The sequence below is a fragment of the Phasianus colchicus genome, chromosome 7, assembly GCF_987193195.1.
Source record: "Phasianus colchicus chromosome 7, bPhaCol1.hap1.1, whole genome shotgun sequence".
Classification (NCBI taxonomy): Eukaryota; Metazoa; Chordata; class Aves; order Galliformes; family Phasianidae; genus Phasianus; species Phasianus colchicus.
The window spans coordinates 34,730,346-34,744,514 of NC_143442.1; the positions used below are offsets into that span (position 1 = coordinate 34,730,346).

Sequence of the window (14,169 nt, forward strand, 5' to 3'; positions counted from 1 at the left end):
ACAAATTAATTACGTACAGCACGTTTAATTATCCACGGATTCAAACTGTCTGTGGATAATTCAGATTAAGCACTTCCACGGGGACATACAGCATATCTGCCAACAGTGTAAATGAGATGCTCCTGGCTGCCTGATCTGTCATCTGGAGAAGACAACAGAACTCAGTGCACTGTGTAAATCACTGCCTACCAACACTAGAAAGAGAAAGGTATGAAGCAGCCAGCATCCGTAGGATCATAAAATGGCCTGGGTTAAAAAGGACCACAATACTCATCTAGTTTCAACCCCCTGCTATGTGCAGGGTCACCAACCAGCAGACCAGGCTGCCCAGAGCCACATCCAGCCTGCATCCAAGTCATTGCCCCAGCACAGAGCACACAGGGAAGCATCTATTTAAGAGGCAGCCTGCACCGAGTATGTTCTTAACTAGGGACAAAAAAAGAAGAGCACAGGTGTGAAAATAGTGAGAGCTCTTCCTTACGAGTTAAAATGAAACTCTAGGCTGGTTAAAGCCTTCAGGCTGTTTGAGAGCTGCTAACCACAGAACCACCTCTGAGCCAAATGGGGAAGATCCCTCCAGGCTGCAGCAGCCCTGCTGAGGAGACATCACAACTCCCTTTGAAGAGGGTAAGCAGAGCTCAGCTACTGCTAACAGCTTAATAACCTCCCCCAGCCTCATTCCCTGTGTCAGATTGTGCTGCAGCATCAGACATAGAGGTATAGAGGGAATACTGCAGGAGAGCTGCATTGCTCTCTATCTTCACACAGCTATGGCACCATACAGAGCAAAACCACCAGGATAGGGCTGTTCTCTAGAGAAAGAAAACACACAGCATTGCTTTGCATCAGCTGTAGCAGAAAAGCAGCCCACATCAGCATGCAGGTCAGCCACTGTTAGAAAGCTCCCCTTAGCAGTACTGAGTTTGGGGAGGGGTCTCTGACTCAGAGCTTCCACATGTCAAAACAGACTCCACATCAAATGCAAACATCATCTTCCAAGAAGACACACATTGCTTTCAACAAATGCAACAACCTACCTTTCTGATCTTTATGAGTCTGAATTATCCAAAGAATCCTCCCATTTCAGCTCCAGCACAGGATCACTGCCATAGCACTCTTCCACCTGCCTTCGAGACTGCCTATAAGCAGCTAGGAGCTAATTGAATTCACCTGCAGCAGGGCTGCTTGCATTTCTTGCAGGTATGTGAGCTCTGGACTAACAGGATGCTCAGCAAAAAGCCCTGAGCCTGGGAGCGCTGCTGCACAGCTCTGCTCAGTGTAACCACAAACCTGTCCCCTCTGATGTGCCTTGCAGAGTGACCGTGGTGTAGGAATATGTAAAACACACCTCTGAAAATAGATAAATAGAAGGCAGATAAGAAGTGTCTGACCTTAGGTGGGCAGCTGTGCTATTTCAGTCTGTCATTTCGCTCCAGCTTGCTTGCTCACTGCTCTGCTGGGCTGAGAAGTTACCCCTTAGGTCGTATGCATAAACGTTCACATTACTGCTAAGGCCCATTTCTGCAGGATTTTCATAATGCTCCTCACGACACCATCTATGGGTTTCATTATTAATGCTGAATAGCTCTGCCTTGCAACGAAGGAGAAAGCTCTGTTTTCCTCAATGAACTTGGAGGTAGCACTTGACATATTCTAGGGCTGACACGTTCCTGCAAATAACGTGCCACGTGCCAAAGATGGCATTGTTTCCACTTCACCCATCAGCAGCACAGCAAACAAGCCTCACAGCTTTCATCTGCCATTCTTTTCCCCTCTCTTCAATGCATTTTGTTTTTACTGCACGGACGCAGCCGTGCTCTTGGCCATAAAAATGAACTGTGGTGCTTTGAAGGAAGATGTTCGCATCTTAATTCTTCCTGCTCCAGCTGTCAGTCAAGTGCTGAGCTTACAGTGTATACAACTCGGTGGTTTTGTAAGCTTCCTTCCTGGAAGCAGCAGCTTCAACTGGGAGAAGGAAAAAATAATAATAATAATAAGCAGGACAGAAGAATGCTTTCTCGTTACCCGTTGATTCCTCAAGCCATCACTTTTGTTGCTGAGCAAACCAGCACAGCCCTAAGAGCCACTGGAAAGTGATTAAAATTTGGCAGCAGAATGTCTAAACCACTGGCGTTTCTATAGCAATAGGGAGAGTGCAAGATGTGAAGAAGCCTGTAGCATTGCTGCCATCCTGCTGTGAACCAGAGGTATAGTGCTCTGACTTTGGAGCTGGAAAGCCCGTTTCTATTGACCCCCCCCCCCTTCCAATTTAACAGGCTCCATTTTAATTCTCGGGCTGACTGCGGATTAAATGTTACGTTGTAAGCCAGATTGCCTGTTAGCCTATTTTCCTGAAGGGTTCCTTTTTGCAGAAGCACAGCCGAATTCGGGTTGGGAAGGTGCAGCATAAGCACAGCAGTCAGAATGGATCAATTTGGGATGAGTTCTCACCTTTAGCTTCCTAAACAGAATCCGTTTGATGTGCCAACGCTACCGAGCAGAGCCAACGCTGCTCATTTCTGGGGGGAAAAAAATAAACCCAGCTAATTGTAACTTGCTGAAATATGGATTCAGAAGCATAATTATAGGCACCCAGGTATGAAATTGTAGCCATTTTAATCAACTTCTCGCATTCCCTCTCCCATTTTCTCTTAGGTGGCCAAGCAGCTGCAGCCTTCAGTCGTGTGGATCGGAGACGCGGAGAAAACGTTCTACAAAGCAGTGCCGAAGGCTGAAGAACAGGTGAGGTGCTCCTTTCTCATTTTGGTGCTGATAATTTCCAACACAAAGGAGCAGGTGTATTTCTCAGCTCAGCACCTACCCGTATGAGCGGACCTTGCTTGATCATCGCTTGTCTCACTAATGTTTTTTTTTTTTCTTTTAAGAGAGTCTTGTGACCTCTCAGGGGCTCTTAAGAAGTCACATTTCTCTCCTACCCAGCCGTACTTGCTGTATTTAAAAATAGTCCAGTCACTGCTCATCAGTGCACCGAAAAGCAGGAGAGAATAATGGAGAATTTGAAAACGCGAGGCAAGAAACTAAAAGTTAAGATGAGCTTAAGCTGTTCGGGTCTATTAATTTGAGAAATTGGATGGAGCCAAAGTGAACAATAAAGTAACGAGGATAAATTTCCACTGTGAGAGCGAAGAGCATATATTAAACACTTATGTTTACAGATTATTTTCTCTGGGCTCCCCGGAGTCCTGTTAAGCTTCCATTCCTTCCTGTCTTGTGTAGCTTCCCCACCAGAAAGAAAATTAAAACACTGCCCAATAGGCACAGCAACCCAGCCACTGCAGCAGAGAGCCGTTCACCTGAAGTCCTGATTAGATTCATGCTGCTTGCAAAATAGTTCACAAAATCAAACCTTTCTTTTCTCCTATGGCAAATGCTTTGTGCTTGGGCTGTGTGATGGACACGAGCATGGTGAGTTGGAAGACCTTATCACGTTGGATGAGGCCATGGAGTGCTGAGAGTGCTGCGTGAGCTCATGGGTGTGCAGGGCTTGAAGCCCTCTAGTGGTCCTTACACTGGGAGCAAGTGCAAATGGGGATTAAAATGAAGACTGGAGGCCAAAGGTTGCCTGGAGTACTTGTGAGCTTTATCTGTTTTGAAAGGAAAAATAAAGAAGTAGTCTCTGTCCCATCCTCTGTAAAGGGTGCAGAGCAGTCAGGTATCAAATACGTTATGGTGACCCAGCTGCCAAGGATGACATGCAAGCAGTTAAGCCACTCCAACAAATAGGGGTCACCTTCACCATCCACCCCACTTTTCTGCAGCTCAGGTGCACGTGATGGCTGAGATCCTAGCTTCCCTCTGTGACAGGTTCTCTTGCTACTGATATATTTCTTTCGAGGTGGAGGAGGTAACATTAGCTTTCAGTACATATCCATTAACCGCGTGCGCTCTGGACACGCATTACCTTCAAAAGTGTAGCAGGAGCTGCTGACACACAAATGCCAGTCAGTAGGCTTAACACAAGAGTGGGATCTTTCCCTTGTCTCTACCACCAGTACAATTTGAAAATAAAGATTCCTACAGGCAAAGCAATGAGCACCCATAACAAAAGAGGGATTAATGGGTATCTGTGAACATCGCATCACCCAAAAAAACTGGTGCTCTAAAACGCATTGGGACTTATTTTTGTGAGACAGGAGTCAATTGCTTTAAAAATTCTCTGCATCTTCTGACAGAGCATGTTTTCCCAGCAGAAGACACTTTGTTAATATAAGGAAGGCTGGTGTGAAATTGAGGCAGCTGTCAACTGCATAGCAAAAAACACACGCCTAGAGTAAGGCTCTCCACTGAGTGTGATTGACTGGGGTGTTAAACCTCAGATATTTCTGGAGAGGCTCCTAAGTCATCAGACTTTTCTGAATACGTAGAATCATAGAATGGCTCGAGTTGGAAGGGACCTCAAGGATCATCAAGTTCCAACCCCCCTGCCACGTGCAGGGCCACCTTCACATCTAACACTGGATCCCTAACCCAGTTATTCATGTTTAGAGTAACACCTCAGCAATTTGATGAAGCTTCTTCCAGCCGATTTTCACTTGATCCTCATTAAACTTCAGTAGCCAGTGAAAAGTTTTGCTCAACGGTCATCCGTTCTGCAGATAAGAGTTGAATATTTATAATAAGGTCGAACAGCAATTGTCACAAAGATCTGAGTCCTGAGTTCAAAGAGCTGAGATTCTCAGCAAGGTGAAATCAAAGAAGGAATCAGGGAGTGTGTTTTTTGTATTGAAAGTACCAGCAGGGGTTGGTAGATGAGAACCTCCACGAGCTGTGAGAATTCCAGGCCAGGTTACATACCCAGGTGTTCTTTCTATTCATTAGGGATCACCAAGTGCACAGGTCCAAGCAATATTTCTTGAACTGAAAAATGAGGATTTCCTACTTTAAACGAGTTGTTGCTTCCTTCCTGCTTTCCAGGAGAGAGCCAGCAAATGCTCTAATAAAAAACACGAGCACTCAAACCCACAAATCCCTGGGCAGAAATCAGATAAGGGCTTTCTACTTAGGTTGAGCAGCTAGCCTGTTTGTACTAAGTTGCAAAGAAACTGGTGAAAAAGAAAACCCAAATCCCATTGCAGATAGCATGTCTATGTATAACACACATACCTACATTATTCATGTCTACAGTTGTTACTCCACCTCATTAACTCTAAATTGTCAGTACTGATAAGAACTCTTGTCTCCTTGTATTCACATGCGCTCTCTGAAGATGAATCCGAAACGTCTGGAAAAGATTCTCCCCAAATTCCTGAAGGCTTTGAAAGCAGAGGACAGAGTGCTGCTGGTGGGGACCACCAGCCGGCCTTTTGATGCTAAGATCAAACCTTTCTGCAAAGTTTACCAAAAAATCATCCTGATCCCTCGGCCTGACTATGCTTCAAGATTTGGCAAGTATCTCAAGTCTTTCTGACAACTGCCGATGCCCTTAATAATGTGAATGACTGCAAGAAAAAATGGTAGCTTGTTCACGTCCTTCAGAAGTGGCTGGTAGATGGGCTTTTGTTCCCAGAGGTATCATTTTCTCCTGATTATATCATGTGGTTTAATACACTTTTCTGGGTACTATGTAGTCTGGATGTGGTGACTCATAAGCAGAAGGGCTGTTGAGGTTCAGTCTAAAGACGATGTGGAAGAAAGATTTAGGACTATTCACAGTGATACCAAACACTTCTAAGCCAGGACTCTCAATGGTACATTTCTCCCACCAGAAGCTCCTAGCATGAATATCCCTACTGATCACCACATCAAGGAGAACAGACTCCTTTCATGCCACTGATCTCTGGTGGATCATATCCCAAAAGAATACAGAATGAAAAGAAACCACATTCAGTCCGGAGACCTCGCTGCACAACTGTGCTCTGAGTAAACCAGAAAATATTGCTCCACATCTTCATCTCGTTACAAAACGATGCAACTGTGTCTTGAAGTCCATTTCTGTGCTGTCTTTCAAAGGAGGCAGCCAAGGTACCGAGATGATGCATGTTTGGGCGAGCTCAAGACAGATTTTGACTGTCTAGCACATTGTAAATCTCTCCCACATCCAGTAATTTTCAGCGTGGATGGGAAATGGTCCTTAAGCAGGCTAACATGTGTTTCATGTTAGGTTACAGCTCTGATTAATTGCTAACAGATAAGGGACTTGAATAAGACCTAGAGAAAGGAGGTGATAGCAGCTGAATTTAGCTACGTTCACTCCCGGGGACTGAACCTGTCACATTCTGGGATTCTCACCACTAATTTGGAGTCAGAAGGGCCAGCCGAAGGGATTTCAGCTTGCAAACCTCAGAATGCCCAAAAAAGTTAACTCTTGACATATTGAAGGAGATTAAACTTCTAGCTTTAATTCTTTGACGTTGTCCCATTTAAGGCAGTGCCTGCCCTGGCATTCAATGGAAACAAGGTCGTTACAGCACAGGGCGCTCATCTTCCCATCATGGCAAATCAGAGACAGCCAATCTGAGAACTGAAGAAACCTTTTTCAGCCATGGCATAACAACCACATATAGCCACAGTGCACAAACTTTACCCATTCACTACAACCTTCCTTTTGCTGCAGACCAGAAATCTGGTCCGATCTGTGCATAGTGGCAAACATGCAGTGGAAACCATCAGGCTGGTAACACCAGCTTTCCACCCAGCCTTTTCATATCCCTCTGAGATAGCCCATTTGATTACAAATTGCAAATCATCAACAACATCCTATTGCTCTGATTACTTCATTTCTGTAAGCAGAATCTCAGTTCGGGTATCACTGGTCTGAGCAGTTTGCAGCTACAAGAAACAAGCAGGTCCACCGTTATTCAAGAAGCAAAATGCCAATCACAAAGACATTTACACCTACATACAACATGTGCCTGCATAGCTGGAGGCATTGGGCTTCAAAACCAGACTTCAAATCCCCATGGCAGCCCTATGCTCATGGAGGAACCCTAACTCTAAACTTACAGTGACCCATCAGGTCTCCCAAATAAAGCCAGGCTGTTAATGGAGGTGCTTAACTCTGCACACCCAAATGGGAAAATACTGAACAAGCTTCCTTTCCACGCATACTCACTTATTTAAGCAGCCCTTTCCATTTTTACCTTGTGTGCCCATAATGCAGAACTATTTCTCCTGCTTTCCTTAACACGTGCCTTTGGCATTCTCTCTCTTTTTCTATTTTGGACTCTGCTGAGCAGTGTTATGGAAACACGCCATCACACAGCATGGTGGAGAGATCACCAAGCTGCTGAGCATCAGCTGCCTGGCCAAGCTGTCGGATGGCTTCACCCAGGGCTGCATCGTGAGGGCAGTGAAGGCAGTGCTGAGCGAGCTGCGCCTCCTGCAGATGGCCAGGAAGCCCTTGTGCACTGCTGAGTTCCTCACCCCGCTGGCCAGCCAGGACCCTGTATACATTGAGGAGGAGGAAACACTGAAGGTGATGTTAGGAGCTGTGCTAACTGGCTGTCTCTTCTCATCCCCTGTTGCCTGGGCATATTTGACTTGGGGATCTGCTCATTCTGCTGGTGCCCTTGCATGGGTGGATAAATGATGCGTGTGCCATTCGTGCAGCGCATCCATCCTTGGTGGGAGCTGCCAAGTGTAAGCCTGGCTGTATTTTCTTCAGGAGGCAGAGAGCTTGGACATCCAGGATCCTCAGTGCGTTTCAGGATCAAATTCTAAGTCCTTTTCTTAACATTTTCTCAAATTAGAATTTTCTCAGACAAGTTTTTGTCTGTGGGATTCAAAAAGTGAGTTTCCACCCCCAGGGCCATAAAATATTGAAGGCAAACACTGGTGTGCTGCACGCATCTCAAATACACGTGGATCATGCTGCAAAGAGGTTGTCAGTGGGCATGGTGGGCTGGTGTTGGGCTACAGATGATCTAAAAGGTCTTTTCCAAGCTTAATTACTCTGTGATTCAATGATTCCGTGGACATGCTTGCAGACCATGGAGATCTCCCATCAAGAGGCTTCCTTTCCATTCTGCTCTTTGCACATCCCTTGGCTCTGCACCCCCATAGCACCTTGCAAACAAATAGGATGCAGTCCCTAGCAGCCTGGTCCAAACCAACTTCCACTGCTAACCTAATGATAGTGGATATTTCTCCCAGCTCTGCTGAATGCTCTCCAATTTCCACTTTGAGCCATTTGGCTCACTCAGCAGAAGCAGCATTTGTGATATTTGGCAAATTACTCTTGTTTTCCTCGTGCTTCCTATCTAAACCAATATCTTTCCTTAGGGAGAGGCTAATGGTTCAGTGTTGCAGCACAGAGAAAAACCTCCTATCATTCCCAGCTCCGAGCCGTAATCCATTTGTGCCCTGTAACACAAGAGCTAGCATTTAGCACAAGTTTAACTCACGAATGCTGTTCCACTTCCCACAACCGTGCCTGTTTTGTGCAGCAAGGAGCATGCAGGCAGCACTTCATTTTGAACACTGCTACTATCGCCCTCAGCATCCCACGGCCATCATTTCCCTGTGTTAATTACAGCCCTTAAGAAAGTGTTTCCTTTTATCTGTGTTAAATTTGTTTCCCTTTAAATGTCACGGAACCTGGCACCTGTAATATGGCACAGGGGAAGAGGACTGTCAAAATGGCCTCGTGCATCAATTAACTCAGTATCTTCATCTCTCCTCACACAGAAGGACCTTTTCCTGAGCCTCTAATCATTGCCATTGCTGGACCTCTTCTGTTGCTTTGCTTTGTCCCTTTTGAAGCGGGGTGGCTAAAACTTAAAGCAGCATTCAAAGTGAAGATTAGCGCTGTGATGAATCTTTGATTTCTATTCTCTGGAAACATGAATCTCCCTGTTTGACATTTATATTCCGCCAGTGTTCCGAAATGAATATAAATAATGCAAAAATTTTGTGATAACGTGATTTCTCTGTCCAATTTACTCCAATTTCTGGCCCAATTATCCATCCGCCACGTCTCTGAAATTAAAAATTATCACACCAGTGGGATTGATACAAATCCCCGCACAGAAATAACGGGAGTCCTACAGAGCAACGGGTGCTCAGCCAGCACTCCAGCTCTGCCTGGCAGTGGCTGATATGAAACACATGTAAGATGTTGGAAAACCCACACTGAAGAGCTGCGGATGTCATTCCTGAAGGTTTTTAACTCTGATCTGTCACATACTGTCCATCACTTACATCCCCAGCTCAGGTGCTGGTGGGCTGTAGTGATAAATCTTTTCCTTTATGTATATGAGGAGTTGGCTTCATTAAGCCCAGGTAGAATCATAGAATGACCTGGGTTGAAAAGGACCACATGAGCATCTAGTTCCAACCCCCTGCTATGTGCAGGTTGCCAACCAGCAGATCAGGCTGCCCAGAGCCACATCCAGCCTGGCCTTGAATGCCTGCAGGGATGGAGCATCCACAGCCTCCTTGGGCAACCTGTTCCAGTGGATCTTTCCCAGGAGTTTCCCTAAAGCATAAAGCTGTCCTGGTAACCAGGTAGCCACTCTGCTAATCAAAAAGTCAAAAGCAGACACACTTCTATGCCCATTAGCAGGTAGTTTGCTGCATTTGAAAACACAGATTCATAGAATCACAGATTCGTTCAGTTGGGAAAAGTCCTCTCGGATCCTCAAGGCCAACCCCAACCCACCATGCCCACATCCCTCAGTGCCACATCCCCATGGTCTGTGAACACCTCCAGGGATGGTGACCCCAAGACCTCCGTGGGCAGCTGTGCCACTACAGCACTGCTCTTTCTGAGAATAAATTGTTCTTAATATCCAACCAGAGGAGACAGAGCGGTGGCATTAAACAGAGCTTTATGGCCAGAGGAAAGACTTCAATTTCACATGGATGAGTACGGCCAAATGAGAACAAATGTGTTTTATCCATCATGTCAACACCTAGTGGCACGTTAATCTCCGGCGTGGGCAGGCCTTGCTGATAAAGTTCTGCGTATACATATGAGGATTGACTAATTCCCACACAGTTCTCATTTTAAAGCACTCCCCTCTCTTTCGTTTTACATTATTTTAACGTGGCCTTGTTGACATTACAGCCCAGGAGCTTTGGCAAGTGTGCGGAGCGACCGTACCAAAACCATTTACAAGTCACAGGACTGTGAACAGGCATCTGAAAGCAATAAACAGGTTTTTAATGTTCGGGGTTTGTTTGGTTTCTTAAGCTCTCTCATTGAAATAAAAACTGTCTGGGTCGATTTTGCAGAACCACGAGAAGCATATGCTTTGTCTGCTGCCAAGTTTCAGAGCAGAAAGGGTTTTGACAAGAGCTATACGCCTTGGAAATAGGGTTGATCAGAGAAGTTCTAACATTTCCATAACTATAGCAACACAAATGGCCCGGCTAAGTATTCCTGTTAATGAGACACACTTCAAGCAGGCAATCGCCATACTTCTTGTTATAATAATGTCCTCAAGAGATCTAAGGGTTTTTATTTCTGCTGCTCCACAAACCGGCCGGGGTTTTAAGAATTTTGTAAGGAGTGCTCCATTGTAGCAGTAAAAGGTCTCTTAACTGTTCTTTTTTTTTTTTTTAATATTATTAAAACCTGTGCTTTCTGGTTCTCCAGGCTTGGTATGCCAAGACACCGCTGGGTCGAGCACGAAGCAAAGCAGTGGCAAAGAGCGAGAAAGCAGGAAAAGGAAAAGGGAAAAAGAAATAAGAAGATGAAGGAAAAGAGACAACACCAACTTTCTCCAGAATTCTGTGTCTGGCAACGCTGGATAAGGGGGAGATATTAGGAAAGCAGGCATTCTGGAATAAAGCATCACAAGTTACGGCTGTCTCGGGAAAGAGAACTCATTTCTGAATGTATTTTTAAATGTTAAAGAATAGGATGAGACATCAATGTGATGAGTAGCTCTCAGAGGATAAAGAGTTAATGGCCATCGACTTGCTCAAGCATTATTTATTCCGAGAGGTTTTAGGGGGCAGAGGGGTTCATTACTCAGAACTGTAACATGCCATCAACTTTTAGGCTACCCTCATTTATTTCAGCAAGTAACTCTCCTTAAAAATTGATGTCACGTTAATGTCTTTCATTACTTTAATATCCTATATGCTTTATAAAACTAACTGCTTTATATATCTGTAAGTCTAATGTGTTACAGTTCTCAATAAAACTATTACGGCCGTAAAGACTGCTTTTTAATTGGGATGGATTATAAGACACTTAATGCCATATATTTACATAGCCGTGTGAGGACCAGCACTTCTTCACCTTTTGGTGCATCAGCATGGATAGATGAATGCACGCATTCACAGAAAACAACACTCAAAGCAGAGCCAAAGCAAAGGGCGATGTTGAAGTTGGTAGAGGAGGGGGGGGATGGAAGTGAGACTTTCCTGCTCGTAGTGAGAAATCAGCTGGAAAAAGATGCTCCTGGAAGAGGTAGGCAGAACATAAGCCTGGAAAGATTCCTGTAGGTACAGAAAACAATTCAGGTAATCATATCATTGAGCACAGCAGAGGGGTCTGGCTGGCTCTGGTTAATAAAGTGAGTTTTCTCCCTTAGAGAGGAGCAGGCTGCTGTGCTAACACAGCAAACTCCCTTTTCTTGTGGTCCTCATCTGCCAGCCCCTTTGGCCACCTGGCACAGGGCTCTCCTGAATTTCAGCCCTCCAGCCTTGAGGCTGCATCCCTTGGGGGACCCACATTACTGGAGAGGAAATGTTTGCCAGATCCCTGTGCAAAGCCCCAGGGTTTTGTGAGGCTGTGTGAGTCTTCCAGCAGCCTCCAGCCATCCAGCAGCAATCCAGCTGCTGGAGCCTCATCACGACCTACACAAGGGACTGGCTGAGTACAAGTTTCCAGGCCCTGATTTAATCATTTCCAACAGAGCAGCCTCAACATTTGGCTTTCCTTTCTTTACTCCTTCTTTGCAGACTCTGGCTTTGCAGCCTTTTTCTTGGTGGCTTGCAGCAGGCTGATGTGTGCACGGTGTGATGAAGAGGGGACAAAGCAGGCAGGAGGTTGGCTCCCAGGGCAAAGCCATCAGAAAGCAGGAAACTCTGCCATGTTTAGCTGCCTTTAGTCAAGCTCGAGCCCTCCTTTAGTCCTCTTGGGGGGCTGAGGAGCAATTGCAATGCTGTTTATAATTATTATTACAGAAAGTGCAGCTACTTGAAAATGAAGCTGTCGCATCAAGCAGAGCCAGCCCACAGTAATTTCAGTGTCAGGGGCTGAACTATTGAATTAAGTGGCTCTGGCTGGATCTGGCTGCAAAGGCTAACCATGCTGTGAGGCTAACCGTGCTCCCACATACCGTGCTGTCATACCAAAGTGCTGCAGAGAAAAGCATGGCAAAGCCCAGTGCAGGCATCACACAGCGCTTTGCAGGTGCAGCTTCCTTGCATGGCAGCCCTAACACCTGGTGAGGAAGAAAAATCCCCTTTCACAGAATCACACAATCATTCCAATTGGAAAAGACCTCTCAGATCCCCAAGTCCAACCTCATACCACCTCACCATGCCCACTGACCGCATCCCTCAGTGCCACATCTCCATAAGTCTTGAACTGGATGGTGACCCCACCATTCCCTGGCTGGAGAAGCACACCTCCATCCTCTGCACAGCCCCCAGCAAGAGGCCAGGTTGTTTTGGGGTTGCTGGCCCCCAAAGCAGGCAGGGCATTGGGCTGCTTTGTGGGAGGCAATCCACAGCAAAGTTGAGCAACGAATCTGTCATGCCCATTTATATATGTAAGTGATCTAGAGAATTATCAACTGAATTATTTAAATGTCCCATTACTATTAAATTACTGGGCATTCATTGTATGAACAGTCATAATACAGTAACTAATTTGGTATTAATGTGAATGTCAGCGTTTCATTGCAGTTATTTTGTACTTCATCATCAGATAATTTACCAATAAATTAATTGGCTTAATTGCTTCCTCCAAACCCAGGAAAACTACATATGACATGACTTTTAAAAAGTGCTCCTGCTCACTCCCTGCCTTTCTGCTCTAACAGAAAGCAGGACCTTCCCCCCTAAAAAAACTCTGAATCTAGGGAAGGGGTATTCCTAAGAAATCCTTGTTCTCATCAAAAACCTCATGAAAGCCAGCGTGCAATTAGAGAAAGAAACTGTCACAGAATCACAACATCATCTAGGTTGGAACAGACCACCAGCCATCCAACTGGCCAACTTGGCACCGTGTCCACCAAGTGCCACATCCCTTAAACACCTCCGGGGATGGGAACCCACCACCACCTTGGGCAAAAAAACCCTAAGCAGCTGGGAGCACCCAGATGCAGATTACAGACCCTAGGCACTATCCCTGCCCCTTAAATCACCCAGACAGCCCTTGCTGGGAACAGAGGCTGCCAGCACCGTGAGGTCATGCTTTCACAATGTGCTCGGGTATTATTAGCCCCCCTGGCTTATGTTGAGAGCTCAGGTTATGCCTCTGTGGCCAAAGCCCTTTAAATCAGGCGCTGCAGGGCCCGTTAAAAGCAATGCCAACACTTGTTGGTGATCCCTGCCAATTTCACGGGAGCTGTTTTGCCCTGCTAGCCTGCATGAAGTGATCCAGAAGCAGGGTTATGGGGAGAACCATGCCCCCAACGTGGGGGTCGTTGCACCCAGCACAGAACCTTGCAGTCAATGGCAATGAGTCTCCCTGACCATCCGCTCCCAGCAGCTTAGGAAATACTTATTACTGCTGCTTTCCCCTCAAGGAGATGGGAAGTGCAACCTTGCAGAGAGTTAGGTGCTTTAGCACATGGTCCTCCACCATCAGGAAGAAATCAGCCCAAAGCAAGGCCATATTGGTGCTGATTGACCCAACCCACCCCAAAGGGAGCAGCACGACATTTCAGGGCCCACCATGAATGCATCCACCAGCAACCCACCAACGTGATGGGAGTTTATTGTTTAAGATAATGTCAGATTTTTATTTTTTTTTTACCAGACATTTCTCAGCAAAACCCCCCAAATCCTGTAATACAAAGTGAAACTGACTATTCTATTAACTCCCATCCTGCATCAGCAATTTTCTAAAGTGTGGAAACGTTATAATTGACTTTTCTGCTAGTAGCAAAATGTCATTTTTTCTTAATACTTCCTAAGTCAGTAATGCATTTCAAAAGCTTCTGATGCCACTACCACAACAGGACTTACAAATTAGCACATTTTTAGCTTTTCATTAAACACAATACAAAAAGTCTCATCATATTA

General features: G+C 45.6%; 1 protein-coding gene across 2 annotated transcripts in view; it reads left to right on the top strand.

Annotated features, from left to right (window-relative positions):
- DRC11 (dynein regulatory complex subunit 11) overlaps positions 1-11,117 on the top strand; it is an 85,487-nt gene extending 74,370 nt beyond the window's left edge. The window contains exons 16-19 of one of the 2 annotated variants that reach the window (XM_031604527.2): positions 2,656-2,742; positions 5,228-5,405; positions 7,197-7,435; positions 10,559-11,117. In XM_031604527.2, the coding sequence (XP_031460387.2) occupies positions 2,656-2,742; positions 5,228-5,405; positions 7,197-7,435; positions 10,559-10,651 (597 nt within the window). In that variant the 3' untranslated portion in view covers positions 10,652-11,117. The remainder of the gene's footprint in view (positions 1-2,655; positions 2,743-5,227; positions 5,406-7,196; positions 7,436-10,558) is intronic. The other variant, XM_090144528.1, reaches the window with a different exon arrangement.
- Positions 11,118-14,169: the final 3,052 nt, after the last annotated feature.